The sequence below is a fragment of the Saccopteryx leptura genome, chromosome 2 (assembly GCF_036850995.1).
Source record: "Saccopteryx leptura isolate mSacLep1 chromosome 2, mSacLep1_pri_phased_curated, whole genome shotgun sequence".
NCBI classification, from domain to species: domain Eukaryota; kingdom Metazoa; phylum Chordata; class Mammalia; order Chiroptera; family Emballonuridae; genus Saccopteryx; species Saccopteryx leptura.
This window is the reverse complement of record NC_089504.1, coordinates 40,627,617-40,649,490: the sequence shown is the minus strand read 5'-3', so window position 1 is coordinate 40,649,490 and position 21,874 is coordinate 40,627,617. Positions and strand designations below refer to the sequence as shown.

Genomic DNA, 21,874 nt, shown 5'->3' with positions numbered 1-21,874 from the left:
GGGTCATGTCTATGACCTCATGCTCAAGCTGGTGACCACACGCTCAAGCTGGCAACCCCACTCTCTAGCTGGTGAACACTTGCTCAAGCAGGATGAGCCTGTGCTCAACCAAGTGACCTCATGGTTTCGAACCTGGGTCCTCAGCATCCCAGGCCAACATTCTGTCTACTGCACCACCGCCTGGTCAGGCTCTTTTTCTAATTGGTTTTAAAACATTTTAAATATATTCTATATAGTAATTCTTTGGTCATTACATATTGTGCAAATAAGCTCTCCTAGTCTGTGACTTGTTTTTTCATTTTCTAGTGTGTTTTGACAAGCAGATGTGCTTAAGATTAATATCATGGAATTCATCAATCTTCTTTTTATGGTTAATGCTTAAATGTCTTGTTTCATAATTCTGCTATAACCCAATGTCATAAAACTATGATTTTATATTCTTTTCTAACATTGCTAAATTTTTACCTTTTAAAATTAAGTATTTAATTCCTTTTGAATTCATATTATGTGTATATGTAAATGGAATGATGTAAGGAATACAAATTTATATGTATCCAGATGGATATGAAATTTAGAGCTTGTTTTTCAACATTACCATCTTTAGGTTATCCTGTTTATAATGGCCAATTGCAATTTATCAAAGTCTCTCCTTTCCTAGTGACCCTCCTTTCCCAGTGATCTATAATATAACAGGTTTCCATAAATATATGACCCTACTTGAAGGTTTTCTATTGTATTTTATTGGTCAGCTGGTGGATTCTAGGACCAGAGTGACAATGTCTCAATGCTATGGTTTTACAATAAATCTTGACATCTACAAGTGAAAACTGACCTCAGCTTACTTAATTCTTCTTTAGAGAATTCTTGACTAATCTTGGGTCATAATTCTTCCATATACATTTTAGGATCAGCTTGTCAAACTTATAAAAATGTATGTAGGATTATTATTATAACTGTATTGAATATATAGATCACTGTAGGGAGAGATGACATTTTTATGATATCCTCTCCATGTGCATACCTCTACTTAGATAGGACTTCTTTAATATCTTTCAATAACATTATATCATATTCTCCATTCAGACTTTACATACTTTTGCTAGGTTTATTCCTAAATACATATTTTTTTTACTATTATAAATGATATTTCATTTTATTAATTTTTTAAAATAAATGTTTAAAAGATTTTATTTATTGATTTTTTTTTTTTAGTGAGAAGAGAGAAAGAGAGAGAGAGAGAGAGAGAGAAAGGCAGGGCAGGGGGGAGGAGCAGGAAGCATCAACTCATACTTGCTTCTTGTATGTGCCTTGACCAGGCAAGCCCAGAGTTGTGAACTGGCGACCTCAGAGCTCCACGTCAACGCTTTATCCTCTGCGCCACCACAGGTCAGGCTAATATTTCATTTTGGATTAGATTTTTTATTATTTGCTTCCAGTGGGTGAAGATTCAACTAACTTTTGTATACTGATCTTTATCCAAGACACTTGCTAAATTCTCCCATCAGTTATAATACTCTGTAGATTCTTTTGGGTATTTTAGGTAGACAATTATATTATCTGTTTGAAAAGTCTTTACACTGCCTCAGATTAAAAGACATGAACTATATGTGGATATCTCAAACTTAACAGCATTCCACTTTTACAGCATTCGTAACAGTCACATAGTATACTCTGATTTGTGAGTAAAAAGAATGAACTAACCTGCATGGTAAAGAGCGTCCAAAAAGCCACGGAACCAGCCTTCCTCCTGGATCTCCAATAGGAACTTGAGAAAAAGCGAGGCAGCCTCTGTCACACCTTTGTTGTTTTTCTCAGCCTGAATATATTGCACCTCAACTACAAACAGAAGCCAGAATGACTCATCAAACTGTAGAACTACTCATTGGAAGAAAAACCTGAAAAAGGTTGTCAAACCATCTCAAAAATGGATAGAAACTGTAACAAATAACAGCAATAGCAGGAACTATGGGAAGGCAGCAAATTCTCTGCTCGTTCTTCACCAACCCATCCTCTCAACCTCTCTTAAAATTCTCCTAGTTTGGTATAAAAGTCTGGGAGAACACTCTAGGGCAGCCCTAAAGAAAAGGAGTCTCTTGGCTTTCAGTCAAGATGGCAGAATAGGTAAACATTGTGCTCACCTCCTCCCATGACCACATCAAAATTACAACTACAGAACCACCATCACTGAGGACTGCCCAAAGTCTCGTCGAAGAGAAGTCCTGTAACCAAGGATATACAGAAGAAGCCACATCGAGATTGTTGAAAAAACAATTATTAAAAAGAAGTTTCTTAAAGATGTATGAAAAATCTCCCACAACAAGGGAGAAGCCCTGGTAGCACTGGATTAGATGGAAGAACAAAGGCTTCCTCCACCATTTTGATGGTCTCTTGTTAAAAAGTCTGAATCAACTGCAGGACTAGGAGTGTGAGGACAGGACCACTCCGTGGCATCAGTAACAATCACAGTGGACTCAGCAAGCAGAGTTAGAAATAAACAGAGATATTTTCATGGTCCTGTTTCCAGGCTCTTGCTAAGACAGTAGGCAATGTGGCAGAAAAAAGAAAGCAAAGGAGCTAAAGAGAAACACGGTGAGGCCAGGTAGCAGCTATCTACCAACCTACAGGTTGTCATGCTGAGTTTGTACACTATCTCCGTGTCTGGGGTGGTAACCAAAGCATTGCTTTCATATGACCTGACATTTGGTAATCTTCCATTCTTTTTTCCCTATATAAGTGGAATGTAAAGCCCAAGGGAGTAAGCCAGATGCCTGGATGGTTAACCATTGTATTCTCATAGATTAGAAGAGAACATGTAGCACATAACAGACATTCAGCAAAGGTATGTTGAATGAAAGGAAGGAATGCCTTCCTTCTCTGTTTTGGCAATGATATGATAAAATTAATGCCTTTTTTTTTTTTTTTTTTTTTTTTTACAGAGACAGAGAGTCAGAGAGAGGGATAAGTAAGGACAGACAGATAGGAACAGAGAGAGATGAGAAGCATCAATCATTAGTTTTTCATTGTGACACCTTAGTTGTTCATGATTGCTTTCTCATATGTGCCTTGACCGTGGGCCTTCAGCAGACCGAGTAACGCCTTGCTCAAGCCAGCAACCTTGGGTTCAAGTTGTTGAGCTTTGCTCAAACCAGATGAGCCCATGCTCAAGCTGGTGACTTCGAGGTCTCGAACCTGGGTCCTCCGCATCCCAGTCCGACGCTCTATCCACTGCGCCACCGCCTGGTCAGGCAAAAATTAACGCTTTTTAAAAAAGACTTATTTATTGATTTTAGTGAGAAGAGAGAGAAGGAAGGGGGGAGGAGGAGGAATGGGAAGCATCAATTTGTAGTAGTTGCTTCTTATATATTCCTTAACCGGGCAAGCCTGGGATTTTGAATCAGTGACCTCACCGAAGACAATACTTTATCCACCATACCACTACAGATCAGGTAAAATTAACCACTCTAAAGTGTAAAATTCCATGCTTTTTAAGAGTTGTGAAATTATTAACACTGTCTAATTTTAGTCCATTTGCATTACTGTACAAAGAAATCTTGTACTCATTAGCAGTTATTTATCCTCCCCTTAGCTTCAGGCAACCGATAATCTACTTAGGTCTCTAAGGACTTGCCCATTTTGGACATTTCGTATAAAGGTATCATACAACTCATAGGCTTTGTGACTGAGTTCTTCTATTTAGCATACTGTTTTCTATTTTTAAACTTTTTTTTATTTATTTATTCATTTTAGAGAGGAGAGGGAGGGAGAGACAGAGAGAGAGAGAGAGGAGAGACAGAGAGAGAGAAGGGGGGAGGAGCTGGAAGCATCAACTCCCATATGTGCCTTGATCAGGCAAGCCCAGGGTTTCGAACCAGCAACCTTAGCATTTCCAGGTCGACGCTTTATCCACTGCGCCACCACAGGTCAGGCCAGCATACTGTTTTCAATGTTCATCCATATATAGCACGTGTATCTCCAGCTTCCCAAGGTAGCATTTCTTGATACCTTTCCTGTGCATTTGCACTGACACAGCATAGTGTATAGTAACTGTTTGAGGGTCTGTCTTTTCCCTTAGACTATGACCATCGACATGCTGTTGAGGAAGATAGATGTAAGAATTTTTTTTGACAAGTGAGAAAAGGGAAACTGAGGCAAATGGTTAGACAAAAATCAAGCAATTCATGGTCCACTAGTAAATTGCAAAATTTTAATATTCCCTGACCAAGAACACTTGAGAGTAAATAGTTTATACCTCTCTTCCCAACCAGAAGTAACATAGCTTGAATCACCCAGGTCAAGGAGTTAGATAACAGAAAGCCAATAGTGCAATTGGTTCCAGCCAAATCCAAGGATGGATAAAGTCAAAGGAATAAATAATAACCACAACAAACCAATTACAGTCAAACAAATCAAAGATATAGGCAAAGCTGACCAGAAAATGACCCTGGTCCCTCTAAACTCGTGATGGTGAACCTTTTAATAAAACCCGCCCACTTTTGCAGTGCTGGTCAACCTGGTCCCTCCCGCACCCTAGTGGGCGTTCCAGCTTTCATGGTGGGCGGTAGCAGAGCAACCAAACAGCACCGCGATTGGCCCACCATGAAAGCTGGACCGTGGAACGCCCACTAGGGGGCGGGAGGGACCAGGTTGACCAGCACTGCAAAAGTGGGCGGGTTTTTTTTTGTTTTTTTTTTTGTTTTTTTCTGAAGCTGGAAACGGGGGAGAGACAGTCAAACAGACTCCCGCATGCGCCCCACCGGGATCCACCCGGCACGCCCACCAGGGGCGATGCTCTGCCCACCAGGGGGCGATGCTCTGCCCCTCCGGGGCGGGGCGTCGCTCTGCCGGGACCAGAGCCACTCTAGCGCCTGGGGCAGAGGCCAAGGAGCCATCCCCAGCACCCAGGCCATCTTTGCTCCAATGGAGCCTTGGCTACGGGAGGGGAAGAGAGAGACAGAGAGGAAGGGAGGGGGGGGTGGAGAAGCAAATGGGCGCTTCTCCTATGTGCCCTGGCCAGGAATCGAACCCTGGTCCCCCGCACGCCAGGCTGACGCTCTACCGCTGAGCCAACCGGCCAGTGCAAAGTGGGCGGGTTTTATAAAAAGGTTCATCACAGCTCTAAACACCTATTTTAGTACATCAACATATTAAAAAAACACACACCTGGAAAATTAACAAATATCCTGCTGAAACTCTCCCCTGAGAACTACCCTAAAATTCCCATCCTGAAAAACAGAGATAAGAGCCCTCAAGACAAAGGATGTCAACAGTGGGGCTGTCTGGAGCATGCCCACACCTTATCTCAGGTACGAACATTTTTCATTCTTCCAAACCAGGGGTCCCCAAACTTTTTACTCAGGGGGCCAGTTCACTGTCCCTCAGACCATCGGAGGGCCGCCACGTACAGTGCTCCTCTCACTGACCACCAATGAAAGAGGTGCCCCTTCCAGAAATGCAGCGGGGGCCGCATGCGGCCGCGGGCGGAAGTTTGGGGACGCCTGCTCTAAACTATCACTGTCCCCAGCTTTAATAAATACATTCTTAAAATCACCTGAACTCATGTTAGGAAATATTTCTTGCATAAAGTAAAAAACCTACACACTACAGGCCAGTCTGAGTCAGACTTGGGCTGGTCCCACCCAGTGACAGTGTGACCATCTTTATGTTATCTTGGTATTATAATCATTATCAAAGTGCCTTTTGCAGTGCTGGATCATGAATGTGTCCAGAATATGTTACTGAAGGAATGGATACTCAGAATACTGCTCCCCCAATGCCCCTCCTGCATATATGATTAGCCTTTGACTCCAAAAGGATATTGAAAAATATGAAAAAATATGGCTCAGCAGTAGAGCGTCAGTCCAGTGTGTGGAAGTCCCAGGTTCGATTCCCAGTCAGGGCACACAGGAGACGTGACCATCTGCTTCTCCACCCTTCCATCTCCTCTATCTCTCTCTCTGTCTCTCTCTCTTTCTCTCTGCCTCTGCCTCTCCCACAGCCATGGCTTGAATGGTTTGAGCAAGTAGGCCCTGGGTGCTGAGAATGGCTCCATGGCCTCACTTCAGGTGCTTAAATAGCTCATTTGCTGAGCAACAGAGCAGTGGCCCCAAGTGGGCTGAGCATTGCCCTATAGGGGCTTGCCAGGTGGATCCCAGTTGGGGCTTATGTGGGAGTCTGTCCTCTACCTCCTCGCTTCTCACTTAATAAGAAAAAGAAAAAAGAAAAAAAATCTGTAGCCCACACTCAAGTCTACCTTGAAACCTCATGGATAACCTAAGTTAAGCTCTGCATAACCCCAGGGAATGCAAGCTCTCCAAAAGAAACATGTCTTCAATGCTCCTTTCCCAATATCCAACACATAGAGAGAAGAATTATTATAAAAGAGATACAGAACATTGCTAATGTAATTAGGCATACTGCTGTATTTGTGTGTGCGCATAAGAATGTATGGGCATAAGAATATGGATAAGCTTCCACTGCCATCTAATGAACGTAAAAAAACAAAACAAAACAAAACATGAGTCAGAGTGTACATCCAGCCAGAACAGTCCTTAGTGTTTCCATTCTCTGACTGAATCCTGACTGACAAAATATATTTGTCACAGATTACGGTTAATGAATAGAATCCAGAGATTCCAAAGCAGCCAAGAAAAAAAAAAAAAGGAGATATAGAAACAATCTAATAGAAAACAGAAAAAGATGAGGAGAAAGCAAAACGTTTATGGAGTCATGTGTACATGATAAAGTATAAAAAAATGAGCAATAAAGATATAAACCAATTAAATGACAAAAACTGCCTCAAAATAAAACTTCTATGGTACCTTTAACATTCAAAAAGAAAATATACAGTATTCTTCAGTTTGCTTTTTTTTTTTTTTTTTGTATTTTTCTGAAGCTGGAAACGGGGAGAGACAGTCAGACAGACTCTCGCATGCGCCGGACTGGGATCCACCTGGCACGCCCACCAGGGGCGAAGCTCTGCCCACCAGGGGGCGATGCTCTGCCCCTCCAGGGCGTCGCTCTGCCCCAACCAGAGCCACTCTAGCGCCTGGGGCAGAGGCCAAGGAGCCATCCCCAGCACCCGGGCCATCTTTGCTCCAATGGAGCCTTGGCTGCAGGAGGGGAAGAGAGAGATAGAGAGGAAGGAGGGGGGAGGGGTGGAGAAGCAAATGGGCGCTTCTCCTATGTGCCCTGGCCGGGAATCGAACCTGGGTTCCCCACACGCCAGGCCGACGCTCTACCGCTGAGCCAACGGGCCAGGGCCCAGTTTGCTTTTTTAAACTTACCTTTTGGTTAAACTGTGGTAGCATTATAACTATAAATTAAAAGTAACATATATTAAAAAGGATCCCACCTATGCGTTCCAACAGTGTGCTACCGGTTTTCCATCAAAGCACTTACCCACTTGATTATCTATTGTTTATTTAGTTACCCGCCTTCACCTATACACTCTAATCTCTATTAGGGCAGGGACTATTTCTTGTAAGTTCACCACTAATTCCTCAGTTCTAACATGATACTTCCTATTAGATAATACATGTAGTAATATGGGCAAATTCTCTCCAATGGTAGTCTAATGCCTGACACATATGAGTTGCTTCTTTACTGAATCAACACATAAGTGTATGACAAAATGGCATTCACACGTTTGTTAGTGTTTCACTCATTGCAGGGAATTCTAAAAGAATGTCTTGCACAGGCTTACAGTCTTCAGTGGCAGAAGCTACTCTGTGGTCATTAGGATGTTATTTTGCTTATTTATTTTTTAATTTGTTGATCGATTTTAGAAAGAGACAGAAACATTGATGTGTTTTTGTATGTGCCCTGACTAGGGCTAGACCAGCCAACATTTGCACACTAGGACTGATCAACTGAGCTACCCGGTCAGGACTAGGATGTTATTTTGTTACTTCACTCTGCGCACAACTAGAAAGTGGCGGTCCACTGTTGGTGGTGTTCTCTCACTTCTCACCCGACAGCCGGTGGTTTGGTTTTGCAGAGCAACGAGCAGAAAACTTACCCGTCTGCTTTAATGCAATTTCCAAAAACTGCCTCACATCAGGAAAGATATCTAGGCACTTGCCAGATCCACTCTCATCTCAATTCCCTCTAGGCACCACCTTCCTTCTCATTCTAATCTACAGCCTATGCTCACCTCCAGCACAAAGCACTTCACTACAACTGTACAAAATGGCCATTATGCATCACCAGGTGTTTCAAAAGCTGGATGGAAACGCCCGAATTGAAGCTTAAAGCCATTCAGTCCAAGTCTTGCTCCTCTCAACTTTCCAGCTACGTACTTGGAAGTAACAGCAGAGTAATGTACTTGGAATGACCACAGAGTAGCTTCTGCCACTGAAGACTGTAAGCCTGTGCAAGACATTCTTTTAGAATTCCCTGCAATGAGTGAAACACTAACAAACGTGTGAATGCCATTTTGTCATACACTTATGTATTGATTCAGTAAAGAAGCAACTCATATGTGTCAGGCATTAGACTACCATTGGAGAGAATTTGCCCATATAACCACATGTATTATCTATTAGGAAGCATCAACTATCCTGTAGTTCTGACAGTATTTTGTAATCATTTGTATCACCCATCCTCACCGGTGTCCCACCCCCGAAACCTTGGGCTGGACAGTATTTTAAGGCAGGGTCTGTGTTTTATTTCTCAATCTCTGATGTCAGTACAAAACTGAACACAGAGTAAAACGTAACTATTAGCAGAAATAAATGAAATGGATAGCGACTGGTTTCTTCAGTTTTAAATCTAAATAAATGTGCATCCCTAAGCAAGTCATGTCACCTCGCCAGACTCAGTTTCCCACCGGGGGCCTCCAACGTCACGCTCAAACTCTGCAATCTCTAGTCTAAAATACTGTCGGGATCTTGCAACAAGTCCCGCGTTTCCAGGTTCCCACTAGGCTACCGTATTAATTAAAAGAAGTGGGGAAAGCCAAGAGAAAATACTTCCGGAACTGCTTTCCAACCCCAAGTGGCGGGTGTCCCCGGGAACCACTCACCCTCCTTAAACCACGGGCCCATGTAACTCAGGATGAAGGTAGGATCCAGAATCTTCGTGACATAGTCCCGGTAGGCATGTAGATTCCGCCGCTCCTCCGCCGTCATGGCCGGAGCTGGCTCCCGGCGCTGTGCTGTCTCACCAGCGCTCCACTCCGTTTAAATCCCGCCGGAGCCGACAGTAATCCCAGCACAGAGAGGCAGAGCTGCCGGGGAAATCTTAACTGGAAAGGAAAAACCGAAACTGCAACTAGCCGAGCGAGGAAGGGCTGTGACCCTTCAGTCCCCTGGGGTTTCAGTTTCCTTTCTGGCTCCCTGCTTTTCCCACCGGTGGGCGCTCGTGGACGCGGGACCGTAGGTGGACCTCTGGGAATTGCTTTTTGATTCTTATTTTATCTTATTTTTTTGTTTTGCTTGTATAGTGGTAAAGTCTCAATTCTTTTTTTTTTTTTTTTTTTTTTTTTTTGAGAATTGTTTTTTTATTTTATTTTATTTTACTTATTGATTTTACAGAAAGAGGAGAGGGACCAGGCGCGAGAAGTATCAACTCTTAACAGCTTCACTTTAGTCATTCATTGACTGTTCCATGTGCCTTTACCTCTCAAGCCCAAGGTTGCAAAAAACAGCTACCTCAGAATTCCAGGTGGAAGCTTTGTCCACTCTGGCCTATGACACAGCTTGTGTACAATTCTGAATTTTGAGAAAGGTACACAGTGGAACCACTTCCACCAGGCTGTGTGGGCACTAGGGTAAGTGTGTGTTTAACTTTACAGAAACTGCCACCTGTTTTCCAATATAACCTTACTATTTTGCACTCCCATTGAGCTCCACCAGTAGACACACATCCAGTAAGTACACACATTGGTCACTTTTTGCTTGCTATCTTGGTTGATGTGAAATGGTGATGGCCACTTACATAATTTTGTGACTCATTTGCTCCAATCTTTTGCCTGATTGGTTTTTTTTTAATTTATTTTAAATGTATTTAGAGAGCAAGGATGAGAGAGAGACAGGAATACCCATCTTTCCTGTATGTGCCCAGACCAGACATTGAACCCACAACCTCTGTGCTTCTGACCCAATGCTCTAACCAGCTGAGGTATCCAGCCAGGGCTGATTGAGTGGTTTTTGTTTGTATCATGGATTTACAAGTTACTTATTTTGGATACAAGCCAACTGTCAAATATATGTATCCCAAATGTCTTCTCCCAGTCTGTGACTTACTGTTTCATTTTCTTAAAGGTTTTTGAGAAAAAAGTTTATTTTGGTGCAATCTAATTTATCAGTTGTTTTCTCTTGTCTATTGCTTTTTGTGACCTTTAATAAATCTTTATCTACTTTATCTACTTTATCTAGGCCATTAAGGTATTCTTTGTTTTCTTTTAGACTGTTTGTATTTTTAGCTTTTACATTTAGGACTATGATAATCTCAAATCAATTTTATTGTGGTGTGAGGTAGGGGTCAATGTTTGATTTTTTCATACTTTTAATTGTTCCAGTATAAAGTGTTTCATTTGTTGAAAAAATTTTCTTCTCCCATTGAATAGCCCTAGCCTCGTTGTCAAAAAATCAATTGATTGTATGTACACAAGTCTATTTTTAAATCTAACCAGTTTCATTTATCTCTGCTCATACTGCTTTATTCTTCTTTGTAAAGATTACAGTGCTATTCCAGAATCTTTGCATTTCACTATGATATAAGAATCACTTTGTCAATCTCCCCGCCCTCTTCCCACACACACTGGTAACTGAGATTTTGTCAGGGCTGCACTGAGCCTATAGATTAACTTGGGGGTACTAGACATCTTAGCAGGGGGACTAGACATTTTAGCAATATTGAGTTCTAATTCATAAATTTATTTATTTGTTTTCTTTAGTTTCTCTCAGCACTATTTTATAGTTTTAAGAGGACAGGTCTTATAAATATCTATTAATTTTATCTTACCTATTTTGTTCTTTGATGATACTCTAAATGGATTTTTTTTAATTTAATTTTTTAATGTGAGAGGAAGGAAGATAGAGACAGAGTCCCACATGCACCTCAACTGGAATCCACCTGGCAACCCCCGTCTGGAGCCAATACTTGAATCAACCAAGCTATGCTCAGTGCCTGAGGCCAACACTACAACCAGTCAAGCTATCCTCAGCTCCCGGGGCTGACACTCAAACCAACTGAGCCACAGGCTGCAAGAGGGGAAGAGAGAGAAGAAGGAGAGAAAGAAGAGAAGAGAAGGAGATGGTTGCTTCTCATGTGTGCCCTGACTGGGGATCGAACCCAGGACGTCCACATGCTGGGCCAATGCTCTATCCATGGACCCAACCGGCCAGGGCCCAGAATTGTTTCTAGAGTTTCATTTTCAAATTGTTTGTTGCTAGTATATAGAAATACAAGTGTTTTTGTTTTGTTTTGTTTTCCCTTGTTTTATGCAACATTGCTAAATCACTTATTGGGTCTAGTAACTGTTCTATAGATTCCTTACATTTTGCTAGGTAAATAATCATGTCATTTGTGAATACATACATGGTTTTTACTTCTTCTTTTCCAATCTTTATGCTTTGCATTTTGTTTCCTTATTCCACCACCTATGACCTCCAATAAAAAGTTGAATGCAAGTGGTGAGACTTCACACCCTTACCTTATTACTAATCTCAGCTGAGAAATGAGATTGATGTTTCACTTTAATTACAATGTTGTCTGTATTTTATAGTTTTTCTATAAATGTAGGTTTTTCTTAGATGCCTTCCCTTTATCAGTCTGATATCCTTTTATTCATGGTTTGCTCAGTTTTTATCATGAATGGGTGTTGCATTTTTCAAATGGTTTTGCTGCTCATATATTGTTAACAAGGTGAATTTCATTATTTTTGAATATTAAAACAACCTAGAATTCCTGGGATAAATCCCATTTGGTCATAATATAGTATAACTTTTTAATATACTTCTGGATTCAATTTGCTAATATTTTTGTACTTATATATTCCTAAAGGATATAGGTCTGTAAGTTTCCTTTCTTATAATGTAAGGGTTATGCTGGCCTCATAAGACGAGAGTTTGTGTAAGATTGGTATCAATGCTTTCTTAAATGTTTTTACAGAATCCACCAATGAAACCATTTGACCATGGAGTTTTCTTTACTTGAAGATTCTTTATAATGATTCAACTTCTTTACTAGATATAAGGCTATTCTGAGTTTAAAATTTTATCTCAAATCAGTTTTGGTAAGTTGTGCTTTTTAAGGAACCTGACCATTTCCTCTAAATTATTAAATTTATTGGTATTAAGTTCTTGATATTCCTTATAATCTTTACATTTAAAAAAAAATCAGTGTTGCCAGGAATTTAACAATTTTTTTTTGTCTTTTCAAAAAACAAACTTTGGCTTTGATATATATTTTTAAAACTGTTATCCTTTTTTTCTATTTCATTCCATTCCAATCATTATTCTTTTCTCCTACTTCCTTTGGGTTTAATTTGCTTTTTATTTTTTTTACTAGTTTGTTAAGGTATAAGTTTAGATTACCAATTTTATACATTTTTCTTTTCTAATCTAAGCATTTGAGGCTATAAATTTCCCTTCTCTCAGCTAAGTTCTAACATCCCATCAGTTCTGATACTTTTCAATGTCATTCCATTTGACGTAGTTTCTAATATTTCTGTGATTTCTTCTTTAACCTATGAGTTATTTAGAAATGTGCTGTTTATTTTTCAAATATTGGGAATTTTCTAAACAGTTTAGGGTTAGTGGCTTCTGATTTTAATCTTGAGATGTTCAATATGTTGTAAGGTTTTGATATTTTGAATTTCTTTTTAATTTTATTGAAATTATTGGGGTAAAATCATACAGGTGTCAGATGTACAATTCTATACTACATCATCTGTACATTGCATTGTGTGTTCACCACCCCGAGTCAAGACTCCTTCCATCACCATCTAGCCGCTCTCTACCCTCCTCCACCTCCCATCTCCCTTTTCCCTCCTGCTGATCTTTTGAAATGTATTGAAACTTCTCTTATGGCTCAGCATTGGACTACATTGATGTATGTTCCAGATACACTTAAGAAGAATGTATATGCTGCAGCTTTTGGGTAATGTTCCATAAATGTCAGGCTGAGTTATAGTGTGGTTCAAGTCTCATATATCCTTACTAATTCTGTGTCTACTTATTCTGTCAAGTACTGAGAGGGGGTGTTAAAATCTCCCACTATGAATAGTTATTTGTCCACTTTTCCCTTTTTTTCTACTAATTTTTACATCATAATTTTGTAGCTGTTATTAGATGCATACACATTTAAGGTTGCCGTATCTTCTTGATAAATAGTCTTTTATCATTGTAAAATATGTCAAAGTCTACTTCATGTGATATTACTATATCCATAACAGTATTCTTTTTTTAATTAAATTTTTTTTATTGATTGATTGATTTTAGCCAGAGAGGAGGGAAGAGATAGAGACAGGAACATCAATCTGCTCCTGTATGTGCCCTGACCAGGGATGGAACCGGCAACCTCTGTGCTTTGGGATGATGCTGCAACCAACCAAGCTATTTGGCCAGGGCCTTAATAGCTTTCTTATACTTAATGTTTGCGTGGTATATCTTTTCCCATCCTATTGCTTTCAACTTCTCTGTTAATATTAAAATTCCATCTCTAGCCCTCACTGGGTAGCTCGGTTGGTTAGAGCATCGTCCTAAAGTAGAGGTTGCCTGTTCAATCCCTGGTCAGGGTACATGCAGGAACGAAACGATGTTTCTCTCTATCTCTCCCTTCCTCTCTCTCTAAAATAAAAAATAACTTAAAAAGGGCACATTTCTAGTATATAACTTATAGTTGGGTCTTTCTTTTTTTTATCAACTCTGATCATCTCTGCCTTTTAATTGAAGCAGTAAATCCATTTACATTTAATTATTGACAAGAGATTAAAACTACAATTTTGCTGTTTGTTTCATCCAATCTTGTTCCTCTACTCTATTCCTTCAATTTGGGTTAATCAAATATATTTTTGCTTTTACCTCTGTTTTAAATTTTTATTTATTTATTTATTTTTTTACAGAGACAGAGAGAGAGTCAGAGTGAGGGATAGACAGGGACAGACAGGAACAGAGAGATGAGAAGCATCAATCATTAGTTTTTCGTTGCGCATTGCGACACCTTAGTTGTTCATTGATTGCTTTCTCATATGTGCCTTGACTGTGGGCCTTCAGCAGACCGAGTAACCCCTTACTTGAGCCAGCGACCTTGGGTTCAAGCTGGTGAATTTTTGCTCAAACCAGATGAGCCCACGCTGAAGCTGGCGACCTCGGGGTCTCGAACCTGGGTCCTCTGCATCCCAGTCCGACGCTCTATCAACTGCACCACCGCCTGGTCAGGCGCTTTTACCTCTTTTAACTATAATTCTTGGTACAGTCATAAGCTGCTTAACAACAGAGATACATTCTGGGAAATGCCTCATTAGGCGATTTCATCACTGTGCAAATATTGAGTGCACTTACACAAACCTAGATGGCAGAGCCTGCTATACACCTAGGCTACAAGATATAGCCAGTTTATTGCTCCTGGGCCACAAGTCTGTACAGCATGGTACTGTATAAAACAACATAAGATTAAATCAAGCATAAAAGAAAATGGTACATCAAGACAAAGTAAACAAGACCTGTATGAGGCTGCTTCTGGTAAAACATAGCATACTGGGTTTTTTAAATTTTTGTTTTCTGGGTTTTTGTTTTGTTTTGGGGGGGGGGGGGGAGAGATGAGAAGCATTAACTCATAGTTGTGGCACTTTAGTTCATTGATTGCTTCTCATACATGCCTTGAAGGGGGGAGGTCAGGCTGAGCCAGTGACCCTTTGCTAAAGCCAGCAACCCTTGGCCAGTGACCTTTGGGCTCAAGCTGGTGACCCCATGCTCAAGCTGGCAACCTCAGGGTTTTGAACCTGGGTCCTCAGCATTACATGTCCATGCTTGTAAAGCCAGTATCCATGGCCACCATCACAGCCACCTGGCCCATGCAGGTTCGCATTAGATTCGGACAGTCGGTAAAGAAACAATGGAGCCAAAAACTGGTGGGCCATCATCTTTAATCCTAGCTTGCACCTGGCAAGTAAAAACACACACTGGGCTCCAAAATCTACTCATTCAGCACTCACAAAGCTACCGACTTATCCGAATTTCCTAGAATCAAAGGTCTCTAGCTCACCAGACTTATTCACCTCTGTTCCCCATCTCCTTCCTTCTCCCTGCACAAACTCTGCACAAACTGGCTTCTCACTCAACACTCCACCATCTTGGCTGCTTCCCATGGCCTCCTCCATGTGGCCTCTCTCTGCTCTCTCCTCTAATGCTAATCACAGGAACCAAGAGAGAGCAAGTTTCCGGTCTGCCCCCATTTTATAGTGTAGAAATCAAAACCTTTAATCCAATATACAAAATAGGGAAGTCTCTAATACAAAGTCACTTATCTGAGGCACGATGGGATTGCACCACCCCACATCAAAATGTGTGGGAAAAGCTTAGTCCTAAAACCAAGCCCCAGACTACAAGGAAGTCCTGCCTGCCCAGAGCCCACCCCAACACACATTAATATCACCTGGGCGACAGGCTTCCATGTGGGCAGTGCCATCTTTAACAAAGTGAGCATAATATATTTTATCTGCCCAACAATGCTCTTATCCACTGTGCCACCACTGATCAGGCAAGGTATAATTTTGATTCATTCACACCACATGGCTATTGTATTGGCAGTTGTCATTTTTTTATTTGACAGTCTGAAGGAAAAGAGGTTAGTGCCCCAACTAAACAGTCAGGTATTGCATGTTTTAAAACTTCTTGCAGCACACCAGTGGAAAATCACTGGCCTGAGGAAGAGGGCTTCATTCACTGAGTGCTGAAAAGATGACCTTGTGGCAGGTTGATTGCAAAAATTAACACAATTTTTCACTTTTCCCAACATTTATACCTTTTACTGTAGTAAGGTACCAAAAAGCTGCAAAATTAATATTGATATTTTTGGAGGAAAGGTCAGGCTTCCCTGTTCCGTCCCTCCTTTGGGGAGGGGAGGGAGAAGAATGTAAAAGTTTCTGGCTTGCAAGGACAATGGATCATTTAGTTTTAACTATAGAGTAAAGGTTGTCTGAGGAACTTCTTTTCTTTTACTATAAGAGACAGGATTTACATACCACCCTACATTTATTTTGGCTCTTTCTCCATTCCTGGAATCCTGAGCATAACATACCTTTAGGCAAAGGAGGGGAGATAGACACTGAAAGATTTGTAAATGTCTTTGATTATGTTACCTTAAAAGTTTTAATGTTTCTACGGATTCCCTAAACAAATGTTGTAAGCTTGTGCCATGATGTCATGCTCCCCCCAGCCTGTATGTGATCAAAGCGTGCATGATTTGGGTCTGCATTGCCCATTGTTAGTCATATGCGGCCGGTATATTAAATAAATCTCCTCCTTTAATAAAATCCTTCAAAATTCATCTGGACTTGGTGTCTCTACATAAACCCGTGGAATTGAGGTACAGATACTTTATAACATTACAATGGAACTTTACAGCTCTTCCCATCAACAGTGGGGTGCCTTTTCCCTCTCATTGAATCTGCCTGACTTTATGACTTTGCTAGAAGCAATGGAATGAGGAAATGATGGTGTCAATGAGCCCAGGCTTGAAAGACTTTGCACACTTCTGCTCTCTCTCTTGGACTTCTGAGAATACCATTTAAACAAGTTCAGGCTAACATGCTGGAACAGGAGTAACTACCTAGAGAGCCCAGTCATTCTAGCTGAGGCCATCCTAAATCAGCAGGCCTACCCAGTTGACTGAAGACACATGAGAAAGCCAGTCAAGACTAGCTGGGCAGGCAGTGTCTTTAATAACGTTACTAGAGCCTGACCAGGTGGTGGCACAGTGGATACAGTGTCGGACTGGGATGCGGAGGACCCAGGTTTGAGACCCTAGGGTCGCCAGCTTGAGCATGGGCTCATCTGGCTTTAGCACAAAAAAAAAAAAAAAAATCCTGATCTGCGGTGGCGCAGTGGGTAAAAGCATCGACCTGGAACACTGAGGTCACCGGTTCGAAACTCCGGGCTTCCCTGGTCAAGGCACATATGGGAGTTGATGCTTTCTGCTCCTCCCTCCCTTCTTTCTCTGTCTCTCCCTCTCTCTCTGTCTCCTGTCTCTAAAAAAATGAATAAATAAAATCTAAAAATAAATAAATAAAAATAATTTAAAAAAAAAACTCACCAGCTTGAACCCAAGGTCACTGGCTTGAGCAAGGGTCACTCGGTCTGCTGAAGGCCCGCGGTCAAGGCACATATGAGAGCAATCAATGAACAACTAAGGTGTCGCAATGAAAAACTGATGATTGATGCTTCTCATCTCTCTCCGTTCCTGTCTGTCCCTATCTATCCCTCTCTCTGTCCCTGTAAATAAATAAAATGTTACTAGAGAAAAATAATAATAATGTACTAGAGATATTGTTTTTGGTAAACACACAGGGTTTGTGTTTGCCTGAGCTTAATGCTGCCCCAAACTGCCTAGCCAATATGAAAAGTGTGTGTTGCAGAGTGGGAGGTTTGAAGAGGAAAAGGGTGAAACAGTAATTATACCAATGACCAACGATACTAAAGAAAGTTGTCTGCTAAGACAGTGGTCTCCAACCCCTGGGCCACAGACTGGTACCGGTCTGTGGGCCATTTGGTACCGGTCCACAGAAAAGAATAAATAACTTACATTATTTCTGTTTTATTTATATTTAAGTCTGAACGATGTTTTATTTTTTAAAAATGACCAGATTCCCTCTGTTACATCTGTCTAAGACTCACTCTTGACGCTTGTCTCGTAAGTTCGACAATTATATTTAAAAATACCAGTTTTTACGCTGGTTGCATAATTTCATTTTGTGCATTTATCTGTCCCACCCTAAAGGCCAGTCCGTGAAAATATTTTCTGACATTAAACTGGCCCGTGGCCCAAAAAAGGTTGGGGACCACTGTGCTAAGATATAACATGAATTGAGGCTGATGACTGTGTTCTTACGATGACACTGACTGCATAGTTATTGATTTCCCTCAAGAACACTTAGCACACAGGCACAACTTAAGAGGGTTCATCCAGACTGAGGTCTTTCTAAGTAATAGGTTAAGCAAACTCTTGCTTACAGGACAAATCTGGCACATGGCTTGTTTTTCTACAGGCTAAAAATGTTTTTAACATTTTTTATTGACTTTTTTAGAGGAAGAGGAAGAGAAACATCAATTTGGTTGTTCCACTTATTTATGCATTCATTGGTTCATTCTTGAATGCCTCAGTGTCCTGACCAGGGATTGAACCTACAACCTTGGGGTATCGGGACAGTGCTCTGACAAACCAGCCAGGAGTGTTTTAACATTTTAAAAGTTTGTAGGGCGGGGGGAAGACTATACAGAGACTACATGGTCCATAGTCTAAATTATTTATTATCTGACTCTTACCAGGAAAAGGTAGCTCATTTCTAAAGTAGGTGAACGAAGAGAAGAAAGAAGCAACAGAGTTAAAAGGTATTACAAATGAGTAATTTAAACATAATCCATAAAATTATAGCTGGGCATGAGGAAAGTGTAGAGAAGGGTGGTTGATAGAGTAGGGTCAAGACTGTACTTTCTAATCCATAATGGTCTAAAAATTGTACAGTGTGTCCATAAAGTCATGGTGCATTTTGCACCGGTCACAGGAAAGCAACAAAAGATAGAAACGTGAAATCTGCACCAAATAAAAGGAAAACTCTCCCAGTTTCATACCTATTCAGTGCAGTTTGATGTGGGCTCACGCACAGATTTTTTAGGGCTCCTTAGGTAGCTATCCCATATAGCCTCCAGACTCGTCACTGACTGATGGCCTACCAGAATGGGGTTTCTCCACCAAACTGCCGGTTTCCTTCAACTGCTTATCCCACCGAGTAATGTTATTCCTATGTGGTGGCGCTTCGTTATAAACGTGCTGACATTCACGTTGCACTTTGGTCACGGATTCGAATTTAGCAAGCCACAGAACACACTGAACTTTCCTCTGTACCATCCACATCTTGACTGGCACGGCCGTGGGCTGATCTGCTGTATACATTATGTTACGTCATCTACTGCGCATGCGCACATGCTGCCACATCATCCTGCAGAAACTGAGGGTTTTCCTTTCATTTGGTGCAGATTTCACATTTCTATCATCTTTTGTTGCTTTCCTGTGACGGTCAAAAATGCACCATGACTTTACGGGACACATTGTATTAGAAATCCTTGGTCTTCTGCCAACAAGAAGTCTTCCACTTGGAAGAGGGCACTCACCTGACCCCACTGGCATCGACTGTGGACTTCCAGCCTAGATTGTACCTTATACAGTCTCACCTTGATGCCACAGAATGAATCTTCTTTTTTCTTTTTAGTGAGAGAGGGAGGGATAGACAGGGACAGGAAGGGAGACGCATCAACTCAGTTGTAGTACCTTAGTTGTTCATTGATTACTTTCTCATGAGTGCATTGACTGGGGGGCCAAGCCAAGCTAGTGACCCCTTGCTCAAGACAGTGATCTTAGGTTCAAGCCAGCAACCTTGGTCTTCAAGCCAGTGACCATGGGGTCATGTTTATGATGCCACATTCAATCTGGCAATCCTGTGCTCAAACTGGTGAGCCCCTCTCAAGCCAGTGAACTCGGGGTTTTGAACCTGGGTCTTCAACATCCCAGGCCAAGGATCTATCCACTGTGCCACCGCCTGGACAGCCCTAAAGAGAGACTTATGGACATGCCATGTCATGCTACGGAAACCATTTCAGTCTTGTGCAAGATCAAGACTCAGTGTCATATTCGACGAACAGTGTTCCAGTTCCTGACAATGAATTCTACAGAGAGATAATATGATGTTGCTTGTATCTACAGAGGTCTGGATATTAGGGCCAAGAACTCAAACTTCCATGTATCTGTTTATAAAGTTCTTGAAACATCTTTATTTTACATGAATGAAATTTAGTTTTTACTGCAATAGGATGTTAAATTCTAAATTTACTTGTTCATAATACAACCCCGTGCCCAGAGTGGTTAGTATAAAAATCAAAGACAGGACACATGTAATACTAATTGCTATTCACGTTATAATGCCCTGCTTGAAGCCCAAGTTCTTCCTAACCACGGGGTATATAAGCAGGATATAACAGAGTTCTCAAAAATTTTAGCAAGAGCAGACTCTCCTATTATTCCATTATCAACAGAATAATTAATATATATAAGTATAAATTATATTTCACAGAATTTTGTTCTTCCGAAAATCCAGTATCTTTAACAAATATGATACTCACATAAAAAATGGAGTTTCAATTCTCAGAGATTAAGTTCAATGATACATAAACATAACTACTAATATAAAAATATTCTCTTTTCATGATAATATTAAGTGTAACTCCCAAGTAAAGAGGGAGGAATACTCAAGTCAATACCATTCATATACCTTCTGGAAAGTTCCAGAATAAAGATGAACTAGTTAGTCCTACCAGATAGCTCAGTTGGTTCATTTTCCTGATAAGCCAAAGTTGTAGGGTTGATATCTGTTCAGGGCACATACAAGAATTGACTACTGAGTCCTGGCTGAATAGCTCAGTTGGTTAGAGCATCATCCTGAAGCACAGAGGTTGCAGGATCAATCCCTGGTCAGGGCACATACAGGAACAGATAGTTCCACGTTCCTCCCCTCTCCCTTCTTTTTGCTCTAAAAGCAATAAACAAAAATTAAAAAAACAAAGATTCAACCATTAAATGCATAAATGGGTAAAACAACAAATTGATGTTTCTCTCTCTTCCTTCCTCTCTAAAATCAATAAATTTTTTAAGTTAATAAAAAGATAAATTAATCATCAGTTTTAAAGGGACAAAAATCAATCAAATAACCCATGAATGTTATAATGCAGAGTGAGTTTATTCTCTTTCAGATGAAATTATCTGCTCCAGAGTCCTGAGGCAGTAATTTAATAAATGCCAATTTACTAGCCTTAATTTGGTAATGTGGTCTATAACAATATCTAGTAATAACCAAAGTGCTCCAAAAGACTTATTCAAGTAGACATCAATAAAATACAGGAGAAGGGAAGACATAAACTATCCCAGAGAGAGCAAGAAGAGACTACAAATAATTTTACTAATAAATGTAAGTTAGCACTATGTTTGGGGGGGGGGGGGAGCTTAATCAACATTTGCTATTACGGTCTCCAGAAATTTAGAATGAGTTTATGATGGAGGAAAGGAGAATGTTATAAAAAAGTTTGTTTTGTTTGTTTTTAATGACAGAGAGTCAGAGAGAGGGATAGATAGGGACAGACAGGAAGGGAGAGAGATGAGAAGCATCAATTCTTTATTGTGGCACCTTAGTTGTTCACTGATTGCTTTCTCATATGTGCCTTGATGGGGGGGGGGGGGGGGGCGCTACAGCCGACTTAATGAGCCCTTGCTTGAGCCAGCGACTTGGGCTCAAGCTGGTGAGTGTTGCTCAAACCAGATGAGTCCACACTCAAGCTGGTGATCTTGGGGTCTTGAACCTGGGTCCTCATGTCCCAGTCCAACACTCATTCCACTGCGCCACCGCCTGGTCAGGCATGTTTTGTTTTTTAATGACATGTGACTACAACTTTAGGCACTTTATATAAGGTCATTTTCCAATCTCTCTTCCAAAATGCACTCGTATTTCCAGCTACCCACCGGAAATGTTGCAGTTTCGTCTGTACCATTATGCCCAATAGAATTTTCTGTGATGATGGAAATGCTCTGTACCTGTACTGGCCAACATGGTACCCATAAGTTTCATGTGGCTGAACTTAATTGCAATTAAATATAACTTAAAAAT

At 40.8% G+C, this 21,874-nt stretch overlaps 1 protein-coding gene and 1 long non-coding RNA gene across 3 annotated transcripts in view; one reads left to right on the top strand and one right to left on the bottom strand.

Moving 5' to 3' along the window:
* RIGI (RNA sensor RIG-I) overlaps positions 1-21,874 on the bottom strand; it is a 71,627-nt gene that overhangs the window by 34,921 nt on the left and 14,832 nt on the right. The window contains exons 2-3 of one of the 2 annotated variants that reach the window (XM_066367844.1): positions 9,023-9,244; positions 1,702-1,836 (exon numbers count right to left, since the gene is read on the bottom strand). In XM_066367844.1, coding sequence (XP_066223941.1) covers positions 1,702-1,836; positions 9,023-9,128 — 241 coding nt within the window. In that variant the 5' untranslated portion in view covers positions 9,129-9,244. Of the gene's footprint in view, positions 1-1,701; positions 1,838-9,022; positions 9,245-21,874 lie in introns of those variants that run through there. The other variant, XM_066367845.1, reaches the window with a different exon arrangement.
* Positions 8,949-11,733, top strand: LOC136394553 (uncharacterized). The gene is made up of 3 exons (XR_010749206.1): positions 8,949-9,060; positions 9,534-9,769; positions 11,027-11,733. It is a non-coding gene; the product is annotated as an uncharacterized lncRNA (long non-coding RNA).